This window comes from Brachionichthys hirsutus, chromosome 7 (genome assembly GCF_040956055.1).
Source record: "Brachionichthys hirsutus isolate HB-005 chromosome 7, CSIRO-AGI_Bhir_v1, whole genome shotgun sequence".
NCBI lineage: Eukaryota > Metazoa > Chordata > Actinopteri > Lophiiformes > Brachionichthyidae > Brachionichthys > Brachionichthys hirsutus.
In genome coordinates, this window is record NC_090903.1 from 13316994 (window position 1) to 13331745 (window position 14752).

A 14752-nucleotide genomic window follows, 5' to 3' on the forward strand; every position below is an offset into this window, starting at 1 on the left:
TCGACAGTCGTTTTTATTTAAACACTTGGGCTGTCGCTCCTACAGCTGACGTATACTTATTGTTTATTAATCGTCTCAGAGTAAAGTAACTTATCAGGTGTGCGTGCAAACAGGCTGCTTTGAACAGAGTCCCATGCAGAGAGGCAGCCTGTAATATCTAGAGGGAAGTCAGCAGAGGACTAAAAGGAACGCTTAATTATCTCCACATAAAGACTCGTTTATATTACAGCAGTTTAACGCTCATCTGCCCCTCTCGGGCGGACATTTTGATAGTTCGTGTGTGATCTGGAAGGCGTGCGTGTTCCTATGCTGAGCTTTAAAGACGATGACAGGAGGAGACTCACCAACGTCACCTGATAAGAAATGGGAACTACAGCAGCGCTTAAGACAAAGGGTCTTGCATCCTCTTGTCTGTATTCCATCGGATTAACGTTACACACTCCCCGCTCGCTGATTGCATATGCAGCGGGGTAAAATGGGGGGTGGGGGGGGGCATCGATGCGAATATATTTGCGAAAGAGGCTGCCTAATTACCAGAGTCGGTTCTCCACTTCACTTAACTTTCTATTTGGCTTGCCTTTTTCACTGCCATTAATTACAAGATTTCATATTCCATTAATGATTGGGGGAAGGGGGGGGGGAGACGACACACATACCCACACACACCTGCGGTTTATGTCCAGACGTACAGACAGAACATCAACTACACGCCGATAAGTGCAATCGCTCGCCTCATTTTGAGCCTCTCAGTAGTCGCCGCTGTTTTTTTTTTTTTTTTGAGCGTGTTTAATCTGCGCCCTGTGACGGCACGCTATTTACTAAAAAGCCATATCAAAGCCTTTCTCCATCAGCAGGAGCTTTCGTTTAACAAGCTGCAAGCAGCCTTTCCTTTTTCTCATCGATGCCACCTTGTCCTCCCGCAGCATCCCTACCCGTCAGAAGAACAGAAGAAACAGCTGGCGCAGGACACGGGCCTCACCATCCTACAAGTGAATAACTGGTAAGTCATTTCAGTTTATATGTAGCCCCAGGCTACCCCAGTTCTTAATGATCCAAATTAATGCCGCCACTCCACCCCTATTTCCACACACACTGCTTACTGAATCATCCTCACATCGATCAATCCGTCCAAGAAGATATGGCCTGGAGTGATTTTTCAAACCAGCAGCCAAAGTCACGAGCATGTTCATTAAGAGTCCAGCAACCGTCTGAAAACAGCCAATAACATCATTCCACATGCAAGTTGGATGATGTTATTGGATGTTTCACTAATCATACAAGAATTATTGCTCGAAAGGCGGCATGTTCGAGACTAATCATCTGGTTTGTTGCAACTTTTACTGCGATTAAGGTGCGTTTTAATCAGGCCATGAATGTCTCGTACAAGATTTACGCTATTTCATTCCCTTCGTTATGCTTGAAGCTCGTTTAAAGGGCTTTTATTAAACCTTTCTCAGAGATAGTTGGACCAGCTTTGCCCAGTTTAGAAGCATGTAGCCTGATTGTCCGGCCCGCGCCGTTAAATACGGTGAAAGAGAGAGAAGAAATAGACGAAGAGAAGGAGAGAAAGATGGGGATGGAGGGAGGAAAAAGAGACGAGACAAGATAAATCTCCATTAACAGCAGTCTAATGACGTTAACGTGAGTCCCAGCCATTGTTCAATCTCAGACCTCAGAGACAGATTTTAGATTAGCGTACGGTCTGTCTGTCTGCGGAGAATTCATTTCATACTGGACCAAAAATAATGCATGCACACTCACACGCACACGCACACGCACGCAGAGGCAGAAAAAGACAGGGAATCCTGTCGAGGTTATCAGATCGCGTGACCCCAGCTCTCTCTCTGTCTGTGTGTGTGTGTGTGTGTGTTGGTGTGTGTCTGACAGCGACAAAGGAAAGAATCACACAGACGGTCACATGAAGCGTGGCCTGGCCACTTAAAGCTGACTGTGTGCTTTCATTCTGTGTTGATTCTTTTGGTGGGTGGGGTGGGGATATTAACAACACACCCTTACAGTGTGTGTGTGTCTGTGCGTGACCGACACACTGTGTAAATCGTGGGAGGTTAATCTCGGTTTGTGGAAGACGTTGTGCGAGTGTGTGTGGAGAGGGGAACCGGGGGTGGTTAATCTACGGGGTATTAGATGTTAAACCCTGCATGCTGGGATCCCACTGCCCCCTCACATTTCAGTGAACACAAGCGTGTGTGTGTGTGTGTGTGTGCTGTCGTGCACTTATCCAGAGGCATATTTCCACGCACGGTTGTTTGAGCGAGGCGAGGGTGATGGAGAAATAAAGACACAGAAAACATGGAGAGATGACAGTGGAGAGGAAGAGAGAGGTTCCGTTTGGGGAAGTGCCATTTCTCTGCCGTGTTTATTGCGCTGGTTGGGAAGCCCCGTCATTGGGTGTCTCCATAGCAACCCCTGGCGATGCTACCTCCTGACCCAGTGATTCGGTGAAGTCAGTTGCCCTGAATCTCAGTCTATGTGTCAGTGCTGCATGAAGACACACACACACACACACACACACACACACTGAATTATCTCAGCCTTACACACACAGACTTTACTGCCATCACCTGTTGGACGTCTCAGCGTTCCAGCATCGGGCCTTCCTCACCCTCTGCCCTCCTCTCTTCCTCTTCCTGAAGCACAATCCCTTAATTCAGGTGTGTAACATGCTTTCCATCACGTATGTGCTGTCACACTATCTGGTAACAGTCTCGCCCATGCACACACACACACACACACACACACACACACCATAGACGTGTTAACACACGTGTTGCTGTGTATTATTGATGAGCGAGGACGCGGTAGGGCTCAGCAGATTAAATAAAAATGGTAAAGGCCGGCAAGGGGCGCAGATCACTCATGAATTATGGGCAGGAATACGCTGCACCAGGGGATCTCCATTGGAATGGTTTGTGTGTGTGTGTGTGTGTGTGTGTTAATGCATGTGCATGTTCACACAGCAGTAGGATATATAGGGAATGTGCACACACTGTTAACGCCCAAATGCAAATACTCTGACACATCGCGGCCGGCATGGTGCACAAACACACGTCTTAGCCAGGTGAGGTATGTCCTGACAATGAATGAGTGTATTGTCTACACACACCCATAGAGCAGATAAGACATGACACACACATATTCAAACTACGCAAACACACTTAAACTTTATTTAGATAGCAGCTTTCATGAAAACATGCAGCCCAGCGTGTTTCAGCGAGCCAGATCAAGACACCACGAAGCACAAATGAGAAGATTAAAACGTCAGAATAAAGTGATGGAAATAGAGTTTAGAGCAAATGATTAAAGACAAGGGATGATCAGACGACCTATAAACACTGATTAGGACCTAAAGCCATCAGTTAAATAAATGCTTTTAATGATATGCAGTGACGTCTGTCTTGATGGATTCTCCTTCAACGTATTGTGACCGAAGAAAAACGTTTAAAAAAAACCCGACTGGCCTCGGGAACCAATCGCTGGGAGGCATAGGAAACAATTCCAGGCCACCAGGATCGCTTGGCCTCCTTCTGCGTGTAATTATTTAATTTTACCGTCATATTTAGCCGCTGTCCTCCATCGGGCCCCTGAAGAAAAATTGTTTTGAACGACGGAGCAAAGAGAGGAAATGAAAAACAGACAAATCTATTTACGCTGTACTTCTGTTAATTATGAACGGCTTGCAGCCCGTTTTAACGGCTCATCAAGCTCGAGGAGAATCATGGAGGCTTTTTCATTTCTGCTCCCAGTGTCTTTCTACCAAGTCCTCCTAACACGCCGCTGATGTAAAAATCGATGGTGAGGTCATCAGGTTTCCCTTGTTGGTGGCCCCTCCCCTTCCTGCATGCAATTTAATAATGCCCCTTTAAAGGCAGTGTTTAAGCCTCGCCGAGCGATTGTTTTGTCAATAAGACCTCCTTTTACGAACGTCTTAAAAGCATCGGAGGGAGCGAGCGAGGGAAGGGGGGGAAGGAGAGAGGTGGTATTTAAGAGGGCAGAGTGGACGGACGCTGAGGCTACTTAGGAGGAAGCAGCGTGGCACGGACATATTGGACGCTTATCAGGTTTCAGAAAGAACGAAGAGGGGGCAGAGGAAGGGGTGAGGGACAGGGAGGAAGGGCGAGGAGGAAGAACACGAAGGCACGGATTGAGATGGAGCTCTCGGGTTGATTTTTGTTAGCTTTTCCGTAAATATAATTCCTGCAGTGACGTTTTTGTCAGTGCATGAATCCAATGAATGCTAATGAAGCGTGTGGAATCAACCTGAAGTATGATCGGGCAGCGGTTATAAAGGAACGGCTGAGACAACGCCAACGCCAACGCCAATGAAAGAAAAGCAGGAAATAATTTCCGAAATGGTTGATTGCAAACATTTGCAATCAACCGCAGCTTCGATTCCGCAGCTTCCTGCTCGGTGCTGAACGATTGCCAAGATGTAGAACACAAGTCGGTTGAACATCCGATTTAGTCGTTAGCGTGTTTGCAAAAAGCCATCGATTCTCATCGCCTCTGACAAAGCATGACAATAGTCCCGGGTGAATAAAATGCGACCACAGCCAATTAAAACCCGGGGTTCTAATCTCTTAATCGATCAGGATTATCCCGTAAAACTCACGCCAAAGGCCAACAGGTCGAGTGAGATGAGCTCAGTGTGTTGACGGGCTGCTGAGAGAGATGCTGGAACTTGCCTTCCTTCTTGAGGTGAGTCTGAGTGTTTCTGGAATTGGCAGGCCCAGTTTCACTCCATGCCCTGAAGCCTGTTTCAAACACTGCAGCTTTGTCACCTCGGTTTCAGCCTGACACTCTGTGACATTCCTCTGACAAATGCCGCGCACGCACCAACACAAATGTTTCGCTGGGCATGACCTCATCATATTTCACAGTGGTGTGTTTTTTTCTAAGGTTTAAAAGTGAGGCTCGTTTCGGAGCCGATATTTTCTTCTCGGTTTGAAGTCTGCTGCCGAAGAGCCTTTTACAGGAATCCTTAGCCTGTGCAGACACAACCCTGTCTTTGCTGTATTATGTCAACAGAGATGTGTGTGTGCGCGCTCATACGTACACATTTCGGTGTCCATGTGCAACGGCACACTGTGAACCGGGCACCATCTCTCCTCCCCCTTCCTCCTCTCAATCTCTGTTTCTCTTACATCACAGCATGCCGCCTGAGGCCAAACCCTCATTTCTCTTCATTCGCCTCACTCAAAGTTGTTTTTAATTCACTCCTCTTTTCCCTCCACTCATCTCCCTTGCTTCTCAACCCTCTTTGGTTGTAGTGGAAGAGGAGGGGTGAGGCGAAGGGGGGGGGGGGGGGGTCCGGGACATGAAAGGCGGCATGAAGGACTGTGGACGCCGCCGTGTGTGTCGGAGCACACGCACGGCCGCTGTCGTGCAGTCGCTGTTGTTTTCTTATGTTGTCGGCACGCTGCTGAGAAGCAGGAGGGGTGTTGTTCCAAAACGAAACCTGTCGGGGGGGGGGGGGGGGGGGGATAGCGCCAACTCCTGCAATTAACAGACACAGGACTGGCATTGATTTAACGCAATCAACATAAGTAATGATCCTGTGTTCTGGATGAGTGGAGAATCCTCCCGCTGGCGCTGATCCGCCGCCGTGCAGCATTCAGACAAACCAAACCGGGGATCATCCTGATAACCTGCTGCATATTCCCACCTGGTTTCCTCACTTTGTCGGCTGCGGACGTCGACCGGCTGTAAATGCTTCGCCGTTATCTGGGCGTTCAAGTGAATCCCCGTGGCAATGGCTGCTGTGAGCCAGCAGGGGGGAAGTGACACGCGCATAGACAGGATATGACACGAGCAGTATGGGGGGGGGGGGGATTTAGGTCAACCACTCTGTATACTTGCAGTTGCTACTGCAAGCCCTGTCAGCAATACTGGCTCTGTGTGAGACCAGTCGTGTGTGTGTGTGTGTGTGTTTTCACTCACACACTGTATGAATGCATGGAAATACAAAAAAAGATACTGTATACCGAGACAGTGCTGCAAAGAACGCACACACACACACACGCACACACACACAGACACACACACAGAGAGAGATACAGTTTGATCCAAGCCCAAAGGCGAAAGGACACAGACTGTCCAAAGTTTGTGGACTGTTTGTGGAGTGGGCGAGGCGAGACGGCCATGTTGTTTCTGGGTGAAGCCCGGCTTGAATCCGTCCCCTCTCTCTGGCGTTGATGGATGAAGCGGGGGCACAAGCAGAGACGCTGACATCACGCGTTCCTCCCCAATGCCCCGCTCTCGTCGCCTGCCTTGATGTTTCTGTCCCTTCTTCTTATTGTATTCTTTTATTTCTTCTTCTCTCCGTCTCCCACTCTCGGTTTCAATCCTGTCTTTTGGCAGGTTCTATTTTGGGGGCCGTGAGCCTTGCAAAGCGCGGCCCGGTCGGAGCCAATGAGTTCATGTGTGTTCATTAAAGTGAGCGACATTTCCTCTCTGTAACTCTGACGGGCACCTGGTTGTCATGGACACACACACACACATGCCTACACAATAAACACTTGCACACACAGTCTCTTCTGCAGCGTGTGTGTGTGTGTGTGTGTGTGTTTGTGTGTGGTTACCCAGCCTGTCGCTCCACTCTGTAAAACCAGCTTTAGTGGTAGATTCATGACTCTCTTAATGGACATTGGGCTCTTGGGTGGTGAAGCAACATGGTGTGTGTGTGTGTGTGTGCTTACGTGCATTTATTTTATGTGTGTGCCGTAATGGCGATTAAGTGACCCCATGGCTGCTCTCTGTCTGCAGCTCCTTTTAAATTTCACACTGTTTTTCCTCATGCTTCCTTCCATATGTGGCTCCGAATCCAACTAATCCGCCTCGTGTTACGAGCAATCCCTCGACCGGCATTGTGCTGAACGTGCACAAGTGTCGGTGGGCGTGTTTGTGCGCAGCTATGAATGCATTTGGAGATGGTTCAGGCGCCGTTTTCCTGCCAATAAGGAGGCACCTGTGTTGCTGACTCAAAACACAGGCCTCCTACCTAATAACAGCGTTTCCGACTCGGTCGTGTGCCTCCGCCGTGACCTCGCCCCAAACTGGCTTCACCAAAAAACTCATTTTATACATGTGCACGTGTGAGTAAGTGTTTATGTGTTTATGTCTGCCGCCGCGCCACAGCTAATCCCAAGGTAATGTGTGAGGTACCACACCTTGTCCACACGGCCAATTAAAAAAAAAAGAATAAATCCACCGAAGCGAAACGGGACTAAGCAGGGAGTGTTGCGTACCGGCGACGTGTAACTAGCTGCAGGAGTTTGGTTTGTCAGGAATCTTGGAGGGAAAACTCGGAGGATGACGGTGCCGGTGGACAAGTGAGCGCATGCAGACGGATGAGCACCTCCAGAACGTTTCTAACGCTGTGTGTGTGCGTGTGTGTGTGTGTGTGTGTGTGTGTGTGCACACGGTGTTTTCCATGGTTTCCCAGCACGCTGTTAAAGCACGGCTTATACAGATGGGTGCAGCCCACGTTCCCTATGTTAATCGTGGACATTTAAAACAACGTTTTTTTTTTGCGTCTGTCCGGAGATTGACGCTTGCTGAGGAGGAGAGGAAGCCGGGGAGATATGTGAGGACAAGAGGAGGAGGTGATTTATGGGTTAACTCATTAACGGAGGAGAGCAAATGGGGAAAGCCATAACTGTAATTTCCTCAGACACCCACACGCGGTACGCACACATACATACACACGTATGCAGTAGGCAGGTACATGTGCCCCCCCTGCTGTGCCTAAGATCATCTGTGAGCGCTGTAATAAAATAACTACTCAAGTAGTGAGATGTGCTGAGACACATAATGGAATGATGAAGTTCAGCATCGACAGGATGGAAGGTATCGGAGCGGCGGCTGCGGCGCGTCTGCCAGCGCCAACAGGCAGCATTAATGCACATCAACCGCGTTGTAAGTGTTCACCGTGTTTGTGTGGACGCACATCAGCCAGTGTGTGTGTGTGTTTGTTTGTTTTTATAGCTGTCTCTGACTTATTTGCGTTTAGATTTCCAGAAACACGATGGGCTAGAAAGTTAGTGTGTGAGTGTGTGTTCACCAGGAGGAAGGATATATGCGGCAGGCATTAATTGTGGCTAGTCAATGCTAGCCGCGCCGTGACAAGCTGATGACAAGCTACATGACTCGACCAGCCGGAGCTCGCTTCCCTTTTAGGACTTCTAAATCACACTGATTTGCAGGCAGGACGGCTGTGTGGTTGTGCAGTTATTTTAAGAGGCTCTCACATTTGAATATGCATGTAAGGGCCTGTGTGTGTGTGTAGGTGTGTGTGTGCTAAAAATCTACCAGTGCTCCTAATACATGTGTGTAACACTGGAATAACCAGCTATGGTGTAAATATGAGGTGTGCACAGACCCGTGTGTGTGTGTGAGTGTGTGTGTGTGTGTGAGTGTGAGTGTGTGCATTCTCTCAGGTTACTAATGTAACATTGGTTGTGAGTGAAGAGGATGTGTCTATGTACTGCCTTTGTATGTGCACGTGTGTTTCAGTGTTTCTCATGTTACTAATATAATACTGGTAGAAGGCTCAGGAGGCGTGTGCGTGTGCGTGTGCGTGTGTGTGTGCGTGTGTGCCACAAATACTGAGAACTCAACGTGAATTTAAATCAACGCGCTTGCCTGCTAACCTTTTGTATATCCAATCTGCAGCTTTCCACTGCTCGTTATTAAATTATCCCCTAATTGGTCACGCAACAAATGCAGCTGATGAAAAAGACAATTTCTTGCTTTTAATTGGGCATTTCACGTGCGCTCCGTGCACACCTGTGTGCAGCTTCCTCAGCTCAGTGTGTGTGTGTGTGTGTAATGAGAATAGGACATTAGCGAGGGCTTGGCAGACGTCGTTGCAATCACTTAAACTCTTTCCAGAGAAGACGAGCGCGAGGTGTGGGAGGACTCATCCAGACATTATCCTTCTCCGAGGGGGAACAACAAAGAATATCGCTCAGGCGCTTCCTCCATTGGACTGAAAAGGGCCTTCACTTGTGGTAGAACATGTGGCCCACATTTTGAGTCCACAGTACCACGGGTGCATGCATGTGTCAAGCATGTGTGCCTTCAGTGGGGCTCAGTTTAGCCCCCCCCCCCCCCGGTGGGGTTTGCAACCGTCCTGGTATTTTTGATTTCAAATACTTCTCCTTCCTCCTGCTTGTCTTTTTTTTTTTTTTTTTGACCACCAGTGGTTGGTCACGCCCAAATAGCACAACTATTGTTGCGCGGATCGGAGCTGAATAATGCGGCTCATTGTGTTGGTATGGAGGCAGGGGAATGAACAGGCCGTAAACACTGGGCCAGTAGCACCCGCGGGTCGTACAAAGGTGAACCCCCCCCCAAAGAAATTGAGCCGCTCGTCTCCTTGTCCCTATCTTTCTTTTCCTCTTTCTGCATCTCTTCCTTTCTTATTGCTTCTCTCTCTCTCTCCTTATTAACGGTCACAGCAAGAGTGTCTGGTTTGCAGACCAGAGCCCTTTGCCCCCCCCCCCCCACCCCCATTCCCACTCCTCTTTCTCTCCCATTCTCCGCTCTCCGCCGTTCCGTTCCCCGGCTGCTATTATGAGAGGCATTTTATCCTTTGTTCCAGCCCCCATGGTGCATCTGGTCTGAGATACGGGGACGACTGGGACAGGAAATCGGCGAGAGTTTTTGCAAAGAGGAGGGGATCGGCGGGTCGGAGTGAAGGTTTGTTGCTGGGAGGTGAACGGCCGGTTTCCACCACACAAGGAACAAATGATAAGGAGGGAGTGACCCGGAGAAGGAAACCGATACGGAAAGGACAGACGGGGAGGCATGATCATCAAAGTAGTCGCTCTTACAGGTCTAGCAGTAATAGCAGAATTACTACTTCACTCCCGTACAGTCTTTTTAATCCTTTGAGTAAATATTTCTGGGCGGTCACATGACACTCCTCCCTGATCCGCGTCATTCCAGGAACAAGTGCTTGCCTTCCTAAATAGTGCACACCTATTGCCAAAACAACGTCCTCTGTTGCGTCAGTGTTTTGTGAGGAAGGCAGATGGAACTGCTTTTTTATTCATTTTGCCGGAGAGATAAATTGAGAGAGAGAGAGAGAGAGATGTGAGCAGGAAGAAAGACAGAAGAAAGGCAGGAAGCGAAGAGGAGAAGGAGAAGGAGAGGTTAACAGTTAGTCAGCGCTGGCCTGTAGTTGACCTCGTCCTTCTCTAAAGGGGTCTGGAGAGGAGAGGAGAAGATAGGAGAGGAGAATTAAAGGAATGCTCAGCCCTCCTTGTACTCTCTCCCTCCCTCGCTCCTCCTTTCATATCTCCGCTGAAAAACAGGGTAACTAGGGAGGGAGGGGGTGTTGGTGATAAAACGCCAGACGTTCTCTCATTTGATGGTGCCCTGCCATGTCAGTGCATTCTTGCATTCCTCCCCAGCTCTCTCTCCTTCTGCCCCCCCACCCCCCACCCCACCCCCTCCTAAATTCCAATTCTGCACACTTAATTGTGACAAATAGAGAAATGAATTGCCAAAAGAGATTGAGTGGAAAATGTGACAAGATCGCTGCCACCTTTTCATATTTCAAACTTAAATCACCTCACCTGACAAAATGCACTGCCGGCACACCTCAGGGTCTCTTGTTTTTATTTTTCGGTGTCCTGTAAGACAAAACAGAGAAATGTATGAATAAAATAATGGCGAGGAAATGCTCTGGCTGCTAATCGACCCGCCGTTATTCCGTTATCTCTCCCCTCGCTTCCCTGCAGCGCCGTCATTAGAAGGTGATGCAGGATGGTCGGTGGGAACAACAATTAGAGGGATTATTAAATGGATGTAAGTCAAGCGGGTTCCGATCACTGATCAAAGGTCAAACAGACGCGCCAGCGGGCGGCCTTTTGTCAGTCGGTCTCTCCAGCGCTCCTTTCGCCACTTTCAGACGTTCTGCACGGCCATTGTTTCCCGGACTTTAGGGCAACACGCCTCCTTTCAGGGATGGAGCCGAAGTTTTCGGTGCGGCAACAGCGGGAACACATAAATCAAGTCGGATGTCCCGGAGCGTTCGCTCCTCGGGGGTCATTGCAGTTCAAAGGGTCATTTCACAAGAGGTTAGGCTGAGGAAGGCCAGAGCGCCGCCGGTGTGGGCGTGTTTCATGGTGAATGGACGGAAGAGAGGGACGGCGATCAAGAACGCGCGCGCGTGTGTGTGTGTGTGTGTACAATAAATAGCTTGAATGTGTGTTGGAGGTCACAGGGTAAAGGTGCACACACACACACACACAGATTCACCTGTCTTAACCGATGCACGCGTCTCAGCAGCAGCGACGCGACACGTCTCCGTCAGCAACACATCCCACGCCGCCGCCGGGCGTGTTAAACAGTCAGCAGTCTCGGCTCCTTGCGAGGCGGAATGCCTCCAAACAAAGCGAGATGGATCGACGTGTTTCCAACAGGCACAGAGTAAATCCCGGTTAAGCCTCGCCCCACAAAGACCCCCAGTGTTCAGGCCGACGTGGCTGCGAATGAGCCGAGGCGGTGCGAGTTTGCACAAGTCGTGGGCTTCGGCGTTGGGAGAGACGACAGCCTGCGTTGTTTGGACTGCTCAGATGTGACTCTACCGCCTCGCAGGTTCATTCAGGGGAAATAGTTTCTCCACGTGTTGCGTTTGGTCGGGAGAAAGAGGCCGCTTTGGCAGAGCGATCGTTTTCAGGCTGTATGCTAAGAGCTACGAGTGTTTTTGGCTGACCTTGGTTTTCAGAAACACACTGATGTTGTTTCTGTGTCTCCTCCTCCCTCTTTTCTGTCCCCTCCCTTCCTCCCTTCCTTCATCGTCCTCTGCAGGTTCATCAATGCCAGGAGGAGAATAGTCCAGCCCATGATCGACCAGTCAAACCGCGCAGGCAAGTCTCCTGTAGTTACTGTATTCAAGTCGTGCACCCGGAGGCCCCTCCGCCGGTAAATGCAGGAATGTCCCGAACTTCCCAGGGATCCCCCCCCCCATCCCATGGCCCCCTCCTAGTGTAGTGACTGACAACTAAAATGAGGGACCAAAATGTGAGCATTAACACCAAAATACTCAACCCTTCCCTGGCTCAAACCAAAACATTGAGACAAATACAACCGTTTCTTTTTTTGGGTGACCTTTCTTTGGCTTTTTGGCTCCAGACCTGTTTTTTGCCAACCCCCCCCCCCCCCCCCCCCTCCACTCCTTTAAACTCCCCCTCAACCCTGTTTGAGGCTGTTTCAGGAACGAGGGAGGCAAGTGAGCGGTCCCCCTGGTGCATGGCTTGGTTTGGACTGCCGTAAACTTTATTACCTGTAATAGGGGTCAGAGGTCAGGGTGGCATTAGGGGCGCAGTAAAGTTCAAAGACATTCAGTGGGGTGCAGTCTTTGCTCTTGCTTGACTGACCCCGAAACAGCCTAAACCGAAGGTAAGTGGATTTCTATGACAGCGGAACAATGGAGGTGAGCCAAACACAGGAATGCTATCAGGTTTCACTTATTGTTGCTGCTCATAGGCAGCATTCATAAGAAAGATGAGTTATGTTTGACCCAGGAGAAGAAAGACTTGTTAGCATTAGCCTCTCTGACGACCATAAAGGGAACAACAGTACAAAAGGAGGGAAACAAAGAGTATTAAATGTCCACAAGGACTCCGAGCATGTTTCTTTTGGTATCGGTATAAACAACGTCCTTGTATATCGGCACCGTAGTGCGCGTTGACGCCCCCGTCTGACCCTCGTTAGAGCGTTTCCATACATTAACGTCTACCAGGGTGAACGGACGCGGAGCAGAGTGACGTTGAAAGACGTCAGCAGCAGCTCCATGTGTGCGCTCCGGACAGCAGATGATCCCGCTTTGACCACTGAGCCTTAATTAAATGCACTAATTGACCACTGCGTCCCCCCCCCCATCCCTCCCTATCTCCTCCTCCTCCCACAGTAAGTCAAGGAGCTCCCTACACTCCAGATGGCCAGCCGATGGGGGGCTTCGTCATGGACGGCCAGCAGCACATGGGAATCAGACCACCTGGTAAGGCTTTCTCTGCGTGTCTGTCCCTTTCTTTCCTCCCTCCGTCATCCCTCATTACCCTTCCGTTGCGAGCGGTAGCTCATTTTCACCTCTTTGCCCTCCTCTTTTAAATCGTCTTGAGTCGTGCTTTGTCGGTCTTCGGCTTCACTGCTTTCTTCTTCTTCCTTTTGCTTTTCGTTCTCATCTCTGGGTTGGCGTGTTTCGTCCTGTACCTGCCATGTCGGTGGTTTAACTATAAGCTGCCCTCAAATACAGTGATATAGAAGCTGCAATGCACACACACACATGCAAACATGGCCGCCTCCCCCTTTCCCTGACACACCAATCGGAACAGGTGTAGTCAATCACATTGCGCAGCCGTCTCCTTCCTGATTCCTCCTCCCTCGCTCTCATTCCTCTCTCTCACGCCATCAGGTCTAATCCCAGAGTTTGTCCTTAAGCTGCTCTCCTCCTCGATCCCTGTTTTCTGGGATTCTCTCTAACTCCATCTCACCCTCCCCTCGAAGTCAGCAGGTTTGGATAAACTTCCAAGCTACTTAAGCCCGCCCGCCCTTCGATATTTAAGTCGATGCTCTGCTCTTGCAAGGTGGCGGCGAAGTCGGTTTTCTGACACTTAGATATAAAGATTTGGGGATTCATTATCATATACAGCATATTAGCGTAGCTTAGGTTTGATTGCATCGCCACATTATTGCCTTTAAATCCACCCTCTGTTTGTTTTTTTTCCAGGACCAATTAGTGGAATGGGCATGAACATGGGCATGGAAGGTCAGTGGCACTACATGTAGCCCCACCTCAGTCCGACCAATCGCAACATAGAATGGATGTAAGTACACAGAAACACATAACGAACGTGTGAGGTCCGCACAGAGAAGGGGATCCAGATGGATCTGAACCCAGAGCAGTTCTAACCGCTAACCCTCCATGCTGTCCTTAAACCACATTTAAATATATTATTCCAGGAACATGTTTTATTAACGGTCAGAATTCTGTGAAGTCGATTGGTGGATCAATCTGGAATGGCGTCACCAACATTAGGAAAACGGCCGAGTTAGAATTTCATCAACGAGTTTTGAGGGATTAAGTTCTTGGAAATGAGCGACTGCGACTCCGACAGTTCGTTTGCTGCAGACATGGATTGGATTTACTTTCAGGTTGCAAATCAAATGATTATTTGTAGAGAAGCCGCTTACGAGAATTTAAAGTGTAGGAGATTTTTAAAAATCAATATATTCAATAAAATACTTAAAATTCATGTGAATATTTATGAATGGACATAATTTGCGGTTTTATTCTCACTCTGACTGGTGAAAATTTGATCACAACTTTTTGTGGCTCTTTTCTGTGTGTGTGTGTGTGTGTGTGTGTGTGCACCATCTAAACAGATAGATAGTGCAAGGAAAATGAGATGGGTGATTAGAAGGAAAGAAGGCAGGGACGGGTCGGAACAGGGGGTGGGTGGCGAGATGGGGATGGGTCGGGGGGGGGGGGGGGGGGTCAGGTTGGACGTTACCATAGCAACAGACTCATTGGCAAAAATGTAAAAATGTAAGCAGTCGTCACTGGTGCATGGAGCGAGGGAGAGAGAGCGAAGTGAGCGCCCTTGAGTGTCATAAATCTGCCGGGTTGCCGTGGATGCGTGAGCACGCTAATACACACCAACCTGCTGGAGGAGGAACGTCTGCTCCATCACACCTCCTCTTTGTGTCTTTTCTCACTGTC

The 14752-nt window shown here is 49.2% G+C and overlaps 1 protein-coding gene across 1 annotated transcript in view; it reads left to right on the forward strand.

The window, feature by feature from the left end:
- meis1b (Meis homeobox 1 b) overlaps nt 1–14752 on the forward strand; it is a 62325-nt gene that overhangs the window by 44124 nt on the left and 3449 nt on the right. Inside the window, exons 8-11 of the mRNA XM_068740942.1 lie at nt 924–1000; nt 11839–11897; nt 12941–13030; nt 13760–13856. Coding sequence (XP_068597043.1) covers nt 924–1000; nt 11839–11897; nt 12941–13030; nt 13760–13818 — 285 coding nt within the window. The 3' untranslated portion in view covers nt 13819–13856. The remainder of the gene's footprint in view (nt 1–923; nt 1001–11838; nt 11898–12940; nt 13031–13759; nt 13857–14752) is intronic.